The sequence below is a fragment of the Austrofundulus limnaeus genome, unplaced genomic scaffold, assembly GCF_001266775.1.
Source record: "Austrofundulus limnaeus strain Quisiro unplaced genomic scaffold, Austrofundulus_limnaeus-1.0 Scaffold272, whole genome shotgun sequence".
In the NCBI taxonomy this organism is placed as follows: domain Eukaryota; kingdom Metazoa; phylum Chordata; class Actinopteri; order Cyprinodontiformes; family Rivulidae; genus Austrofundulus; species Austrofundulus limnaeus.
Window position 1 is genome coordinate 350,763 of NW_013952674.1, and position 8,953 is coordinate 359,715.

General features: G+C 45.5%; 1 protein-coding gene across 1 annotated transcript in view; it reads right to left on the reverse strand.

Annotated features, from left to right (window-relative positions):
- Positions 1-8,300, reverse strand: part of LOC106526330 (calmodulin) — a gene marked incomplete at its 5' end in the record, with an annotated part of 13,477 nt that extends 5,177 nt beyond the window's left edge. Inside the window, 3 exon segments of the mRNA XM_014020915.1 lie at positions 3,870-4,013; positions 4,762-4,792; positions 8,198-8,300. Coding sequence (XP_013876369.1) covers positions 3,870-4,013; positions 4,762-4,792; positions 8,198-8,200 — 178 coding nt within the window.
- Positions 8,301-8,953: the final 653 nt, after the last annotated feature.

Consider the following 8,953-nt stretch of genomic DNA (forward strand, 5'->3'; position numbering starts at 1 on the left):
CCATGATACCAGAGCCTGTCTGTATAATGTCTTGTGACGTCCACAGCCTAGCCCAGTTACCACTACTGTGCATGTGTGTCAAGGACAGAAAGGCAGATGTGGCAGTGGAAGGTGTCAAAGTAGTTTGGAGAGAAAAACAAAGTAGAAAAAAAAGAGAAAACGATTAATCGATTATTAAATTAGTCATTGATTATTTTAATAATCGATTAGTCATCGACTAATCAACTAATCGTGGCAGCCCTAGTATCCACCATCCCACTGTGATAAACACAGCGACTACAGGCTGAGAGGGCTGTGTGTGTGTTCCTCAGGGAAGCCCTGGGAAAATCTCACACATTATACRTAAAGCAGCAGGACCACAGAGAGGAGACCTCATGGTCATTCATCCATAATGTAGACATTTAGTTTCCAGCACATCTCGGCCTTTAAGGGCCCCGCATGAATCACGAGCTCCTCTTTTCTGGTGGCCCAGAGGAAATAACAGCTGGAGGGGAGAGCGAGAGAAGAAGGGGGTGGGGTGGACGTCAAGGGCACTTCAAACCAGATGCTCCAACCCTCATCATAAAAATTCCTCCACAAATCAGTTTTTTCTGTCCTCGTTTCCTGCCTCATCTCGACTCAGGGGTGGTGCTTCATGTGGCGCAGACAACTACCGCTGTAGGATCACTGTCTATGTAGCTGTTGTCACAACAGGATTAGAAGGGGATCAGACCGTCTTGATGGTGTAAGGATCCGTGAGCCTGCTCACCTTTCTCAGAAAGAAACAAAAAAGACAAAAATGGAGACGGTTTGTTTCTGCAGAGTCGACCGTCGTATGACCAGGTGGGAACTTGAACAAACGACAAGAAATGCGTAGTATTGGGGGAAATAGGTCAGGGACACCAAGGGTGAAAGCCCTGTAAGGATTAGCCCTGCGGTGGGATTGCAGGCAGATTAACCAATGTGAGCACACGCCTTAGAAATACAGATAAAGAGCTGACAGAGAAGTGGAYGTGTGTGGAACTAAAAAGAAGAAAAAAAAGGTGATGTGATGGGGCAGATGGTGATCTCGTGGCCAGAGGTAACTGTCTGAGGAGCTGTTATCTAACGCAGAAACATCCGGCAGCGTCGAGGAAACACATGCTGCCACTGGAGGGAAAAAAAAAACAATCTAAACAAGGGAGGGAGGGGGGAACGCTCAGCTGAGGTTTGTGTGAGCGAAGGAGGATGACTGAGAAAATGGTGGAAGGAAAAAGAAAAGAAGAGGGCAGAAGGAAGTGAGTGGGCGGCAGAGAGGGAGATGGGAAGTGGAGAGAATGTAAGGGATGAACCGAGTGGGAGATGGTGCGATCACACAGAAGAGGTGCTGACGTAAACTTTAGATGGCTGAAGCGTTTCGGCGCACTGGTCATCATTTTATTCCCACATCATAACCTCCGTCCTGCACCTCAGGGAGGAGAGCTGGGTTGTGTAATGATGGGTGATGTGGAGTTTTAACTCTTCGCATCACGAGGGAAGAGTAGGAATCTGTGATAAAGCCCAGCCTGGCTCCATCATTTCTTTCAGCAGCTTCCTGTCTGCCCTCCATCCTCTACTGCGTCCATTTTAATTCTTTGCCCCAGCATCCTTGTTTGGTAAATAAAGCTGATTTTCAACGGGCCAGCTGACATCCAATGGCTGCTGATGTGGGTACTGGATGTGCGGAGCACAGAGAGGTCTTATGTAACCACTTTTATTTTCCATTACTAGCTTCATTGCTGTCTGACCTAGATTGCATCAGCCAAGGGAGGCAGAGGCAGAACAAGGGGATTTTAGTGATGATGTGTGTGTGTGTGTGTATGTGTGTGTGTGTGGTGACAGTGAGGATGGAGAGAGGATCTTTCACTAAAGGGGCAGCCAAACCGTGGTGCAATTGATTTCTGCTGATCAATGTGGTCCCATTACGAAATCCTATAAGCTGACAGAGCAGCACGGAGGTACAGGTTCATCTGACAGCGAACATCCCAAGGACGATGAGTGACAGTGTGTGTGTGTGAGTGAGTGTGTGTGAAAACAACTTTGTAGCTTCAACTTCTTTTCTGACACTAGGACAGAGTCAACAGGAGAGAATAACGAGCCCTCAGCAAGACCAGTAACAAGGCTTGTTGTGAAACCTCCACCTGCTCATCCATAACTCAGATGGAGCTGAACACACACACACACACACACTAACTGGACTGTTGACACGAGGATACATCATTTGACAATAACCGGCTGCACAGTTGGCTTGGACAGTTGGCAGAAAGAAAATGGAGGGAGACGGTCAACAACAGTGCTGATGTGTTCAGAGACGGGAGAATAATGGAYGCTGAAGCTAATCCCCCTGTGCGATTGTAACGGGGGCTTTAACACTAAAATCAYGCAACGACGTAAAATCAGGGTTGTAATCCCCCTCAACACACACCATTAGAAATAAATTCTTAAACCTACTCCTGTGCTTTTTTTTTTTTTTGAAGAAAATTGGGTTATGCTCGTTTTTATTTAAGTCCTGTAGTTTCTGGTCATTTAGTTGATTAAAAATGAGGCGTTGCAGGAGAGGATCATATTAACCTAAATTTTAAAACCCTTACCCCTCCCTCCCTTGTAAAATCAGAGTAATTTATTGACATCAGTGGAGCACGCATACATGTGCGCGCACACACACACACATTTCCACAGAAACATTTTTGGTACTTATTTTACAACACACTGCACAGAAAACTCAGTACTGCCAGCAGGCAACCCGTCTCAGGTGTACCCCACACTGACTGCTGGACACGGGCACCAGTGACCCGAAAAGGAAGAAGTGGGAAAAGATTATGGATGGTTGGAAAATTTGATTTTGTTAACATTTTTTCTGTGCTGCCCATTTAAGCCAGTCAGCAGACGAGTTGTTGCTGTTTGTCCTAGCAGTAGGGTTGGGCATAATCGTATCGTGTGCAATTAATGGTCAGAAAAACATTAATCGATTACTTTTTGGCATTTGACGATTAATACAATTAATGCCACCAGGCAGACCGACTGGTGATTATTCCGGTCAGTCCGCTCGTTGCTCCTCTCCGCTTCAAATATGACAAACGTTAAAAATAAAAGTTCTGTAATTTATTTATCTATAAACGCAATTTAAAATATGATGTATAGCCTGAAATCTGCATTTTCACACAATTTGGAAAATTTTTTTACAAATGGCAAATCTTTCCCACTAAACTGGTCATGTGACTAGGAAATAAGGGTGTCCAGGGACTCCAGGGGATTAATCGTCAAATTAATCGTTATCTGCTRAACACCCCAATTAATCGTGATTWATTTTTTTGTCAATATTGCCCAACCCTACCTAGCAGAGCTAGCGTAGCTTCCTGTAGTAGAAACATGTTGCAGTAAAGCTGTGGTTTTATACAGTTCTATTCTCCAGAACCCTGAAGATTATAAGTGTGTAATAACTGAAGTTATCATGACTTGAAACATTTGTGTTTAAATTTCCAGTGATTGATACAACACTAATTGAATTAGTAAGTAAGTAAAGTTTTMTTTATAAAGCACCTTTCACAGAAATATATTCACAAGGTGCTGTACAATTAATGTAAAAATGGTGGAAAGATAAAATGAAACTGAATAAAACATAATGTAATGAATTAGCTTTTCTATGGTGGCTTCATTGTTACGTTAGCATCTATGCTTAGTGTTGGTTAGCAACTTGTGAATAACAGTTTTTGATACATGTTGTGCATTCATTAAGCATAAAAATAAGCGTTTATACTGTAGAAAGAGTAATTCGTGCTTTAGGATCATTAAAATGTTTTAATTTTATAATCTCGTCACAACTCTGTAATCAAACTGTGAGGTGCCCACCATCAAAACCAAAGCATACTGACCGTCAGCATCCACCTCGTTGATCATATCCTGTAGCTCGGCCTCTGTGGGGTTCTGGCCCAGCGACCTCATGACAGTGCCCAGCTCTTTGGTGGTGATGGTTCCATCGCCGTCCTTGTCAAATAAGGAGAAAGCCTCCTTGAACTCTGCAGGGGAGGAAGAGGAAGAGCAGCGTTAAGACTGCTGCGGTGTGCCGGTTGTACTGAAGCACCGTGGAGCTAATTGATTTCTGCTCGAGATGTAAGAACACAGGGGGTGAATYTGTTTGGGTCTGTCAAAAAGAGGTGGCGCTGACACCTGGTGGGAGTCATATCAACATAACAGGCAAAAGCAGAAGAGTGAAAACTGAGTGAGAGAAAGCCAACATAATCTCTTTTTTCTCCTTTTTTCAGTAGGATACTTCCAACAAAAAGCATGCTAGCTCTGGGGTCTTAGCACAAGCTAATTACCAACAGAGGGGCTGTTGGCTGATCAGGAACAGAAGCTTCCAGTTTTAGAACAAAGCCCACATCATTTCTTTACATAAACACAAAGGTGCCTCTGTGATTGGAACGGCTCCTAAACTTGGCTGAAAAACCGTATTTATTGCAGCTTTGTAGGTTTCAGGCCTGACTCATGATAGCTGTGAATACTTCATCCCCTTATGTCCCRCTCGTTTTGAAAAGCTAATGATCTGCCAAGGGAGGAGGGGGGGGGGGGCTGCCAAATCCTTCGACGTTCCGGTTCACTTCATGTGACGTGCCAGAAAACGGCTAATGAGACGTTACCTTACACAACTGCAAAACTTTATTGAGCAGAGCTGGGTGGAGCTAATCCACGACARGAGCCAGTAAACAATTGTACAAAGAGCAAAGGTTGGGACTGATTGGTGGTGGTGGGGGGGTGGGGTATTACCTGCAATCTGCTCCTCTGTTAGTTGGTCAGCCTGTGGGTAGATACAGAAAGAGGAAGAACGAGTTACTCAACAATTATGTTTCATCATTACATTCCTCATTTAATGACCTCCTGAAAGCCCAAAAAGCTGTAAAAGCTGCTGAAAATTTTATATTTGGTGGAAAACGAAGCTGAGGAGTTCAGTTTAACAAACTTCAGACTCGCTCCAAAACCAGACCCCGTCACGACCGCTAATGGGTGAGAGGCTGTCCCCAGACCAGAGGGAGTATTTAGGCTAAACACAACCCTGTTGAACCTGTGTGGTTTGGTTGCCCTGCTTTGGCTCCATAATGGCTGACTGTGACTCACACAGGCTTTAAAAACAGCTTGGAGACAAGTATCCACACCTCCCTAAAACAACTAAATAAAGGATCTCACTTTAAACAACTTGAGCTGTAAAGTGTGAACAGACAAACTACTGGTGCAAATGACTCCCATCCCTGCCTTGTAAAAAAACGAAGTATTTTTATGATCACAGTTAACTGAGCGCTCTGACATCATTGTACTGTTCTCTAAACGAGCACACACACAGAGCTGCTAATGGTAACCTTCCTCCACACCAATACTTTCCATTTCCATGTTTCCTGTGAATTAGTCAGCGTTGTGCTTCAATACTAGCCCCCCCACATCATCTTGTTTATGTGTTTACAAGAAAAATAAGAAACAAATCGTTCCTTGTGTTAGAAGTTTGCGAGAGAGTGTTACATTTAGATAAATAAATTACTCGATTAGTTTTMACTGAATTGGCATTTAGCAGACGACCACATGACTTATTCTTATTTATATTTTCCAACAAAAAAGCCCCACTCCTCGTGGCTCAGATCGATTTGAATCGGTGTTCGTGGAAAACTGCGATGACCTGATTCGATAGCCTGAACTCTGTGACGACGGGATGCTCGTCCCCAGTTTTCATCGAATTTCCCAACGGCCTCTACGACAAAGACATTTGTATCGGCTAGACCAAAACCCGATGCAGATTTCCAGCTCTTCGCTGTCCTCAGTCACCCGCTCTTGTCCTGCTGTGTCACTCCTGCCTCCTTCAGCACCCACCCTTGCTGCTGCCGCCTCTCAGAGTGGACAGGGTGTGCAGTTTGGTGACTCAGTGCTATGGATCCTCGCCTGGCTTCGACCCAAAGCTGCTCAGGCCTTCTGMTGCTGCCTGCGATTTTATTTTCCCCTCTCCCTTTCATCTAACCTTAGTCTCTGAGAGTTCCTGTCTTTTTCTCAGAATACGTGACACTCTGTTGAGAGGAAACTCCCTGTGATTCACCAGTGGCAGAGCTTGTTCTCTGCCAGCCTTTGAGTCTTAAAACAACTTGTAGGAGGGTCTGTGTGTGGAACGAGGAGGTTTTTCTATTCAGGCCATGTTGCACGGGGCAACAGACTACAAACTGGTCTTTAGGAGGCAGGAGGACTGGACTTTGACTCCTCTCTGTCCATAAAAGTGTAATTAAGTAGGAGATGCTGAATGAAAAGTGAACTCCCAACACAAACCTTCTCCATTAATGCGTTATTAAAGTTTAACGTGTTATTTCTCTGCAGTATCTCCATAGTGACCGTGCGAGAAGCAGCTGTCACTCTGACAGATGGGTGTGACACACACACACACGTTCACACACACAAAGACACAGTGTCGGTGTGACACGCTCCCGTCTCCATGGAGCAGAACAGAGCCCTGAACGCCTCGTCCGTTCGGACAAAAGATGGACAGAGCCTGCGGAGAGGAGAGGCGGGGCGGGTGTAAATAACACCGCGCTCCTAACGCGACATATGGCCGGTGGTGGCAGGCRGCCGGGTACTCCCTCCCTCCACGCCGCCGCAGACGGGCGGGAGGAGGTGGGGGACACAATCCCCCCCCACCCGAGACACCAGCAACACAGGATGCGGCGAGGAGTTGCTATGAATTATTCACCGGAGCGGATCAGATGAGCTTCAACTTACTAAACCTGCACCTGCAAACCAGAGGAACAGGATAGGGCCTTAAGTCGGCYCTACTTATTTGATACTTCCAGTTCAACTGGAGCGGATGGTGGTGGTAGTGGTGGGGGGGGTTCTGCTTCAATGGGCCCACTGCAGCAGACGAGGGGCGTACGGCCACGGATCAAACCCCTTTCAGAGGTGCTGGTGGGCAAGGCGAGCTCCACAACAATTCCAYTTTACACTCCGATTACCGCGCCGCGTCGCAACACGAAACCAGACCGTAGCTCGATACCATATGTGGGTTATTTGATCGCAGCAGAGGGAAGGAGCAGGAAGGGGGGTGGGAGGGGGGGCTTCTCGACTCCCTCAGGCTTCTTGTACCAGATCATTTCCACCCTGACTTCTTCCTATATGACGTAGGGAGGTGGTGGAGACGGTGAAATCTGTTGAAACACGTTGAGGCCTGCTGGGAAAACGTCAGGAAGCTGCAACGAGAATGTCTTGGAAACAGCTGGTTTAGTTGTATGTATATGGTTAACATGTTGGTTCCCAGTCAGTAGATTTTATTTTATTTTTTGGCAGTGACCTGTGCCACAAAGAGCTCCTTGGACCAGCCGTACTGCTGCTATATTTGCATAACATCGAAGAATTTGCAAATAGGCAACCAAATCAGCCCAAATAGATAACCCAGGCTCTGTGATGAAGGGGGAGAGGAAAAAAAACCCAGCCCTTCTGAGGCTGCAGGAGAGGCGGGACTGACTGGGTCCAGATATGTCCTCTCTCTGTAGGGTCCAACAGWAACACACACGGACTCACAATTACGGAATATGGTCCATTTCCGTTGCGGAACATTGACGGGGCGGCTCACAACTAACATGGTGCAAACCCAGAAACACACAGACAGGGAAACTCAACTTGCTCGGTTTGATCAAAGTGTCATGATGCTGGGGGAGTTATGGCAATAAAACATACAGAAACATGTCCACCTCCTTACCCCCACCTTTAAAAACACCAACAGGGCTGGGCTTTTTCCCTCCTCCACGCCTGTGCTCCGAAAAGGCGTTTTTTAAAACGCACCCGGGTTTATTTTATGCCTGAAGAACCGCACTATAATAACTGGTTCAGTCCCCCTCACACAGCGGATAAACCCACGTTTTTAAACCGAGCCGCACCAACCTGGTCCCGACGCCAAATGTTCTAATTGCGCACTTGGTGAGGCATGTGTGCGGTCCTAATACGACGTTTTCCAACATAAATGCGCCAAGTTGGACAAACAGCTCATTTTAAGCGTTTGCGTTGCTTTAATGAAGATGTTCAAACGCACCTAGCTTACAGAGAATCAATGGCTGAACGGCGACTGAAGGAAAATACGTGTTTTTGAATCGACTCCGGTAGCTTCAAATGAATTAAGTCCCTTAGATAAAAAGCTATACGCTTCAAAATAAAAATAAAAAGCGGAATGAAATAGTATACGTACCATGTCGGATGGGTTGTGTGCTTGTTGGTCTGTGGAGGCAGACTCGGAGTGTGCTCGGTCCTTAGATGGAGTTCCACTGGCGGCTTTTAGGACTGAGTATATCSGCCGTGGACAGAATGGAAGGGGGCGTGTCTGTGTATCCCTCCGCCGCGCCAGCGCTTTATCACTCACTTCCTGATTTCAGTTCGGAGCTGCAGCAGCAGCAGGGCCTCCAACACGCCAATCACCGCGGCCCAAACGTCTGCAGTGCATGCAGAGAGCATCCTGTGCTCGTTTTTATCTGCATGGGTGACACGCAGTTATTTTTCAGAATATTGTCCTGTGAGGGTCTTCTTTTCCCCTACATGGCTCCTATGAATCGTGCTGCACAACAGCAAACTAAACAGTGTTGGAAAAGTATCAGGAATTGTTATTAGAATTAAAAGATGTGAGTTTGTCTTAATGAAAAGTCAGAGAGGAACATTTCAAAGTATGACTTGAGTTGTTTTTAATGCTGCTACAATCACATAGAGGCCACGTGTTATACTTTTGTTTTTCTACTTGTTCTTGCATAATGTTGCAAAAGTCRAGATAGTGCTGATAAAGCTGCAAAATAAAGTTTATCCTGATCATAAGGTCATAATGCTTTACAACAAACACCCAAATAAGTAGGTGATTATAGTTTAGTTTTTTTTAAGTTTAGCAAATGTTTAAACCTGAAAATAATGTAAACAAACTTATAAAGCCTGTTGATGTTTCTTATTCCAACTATATATA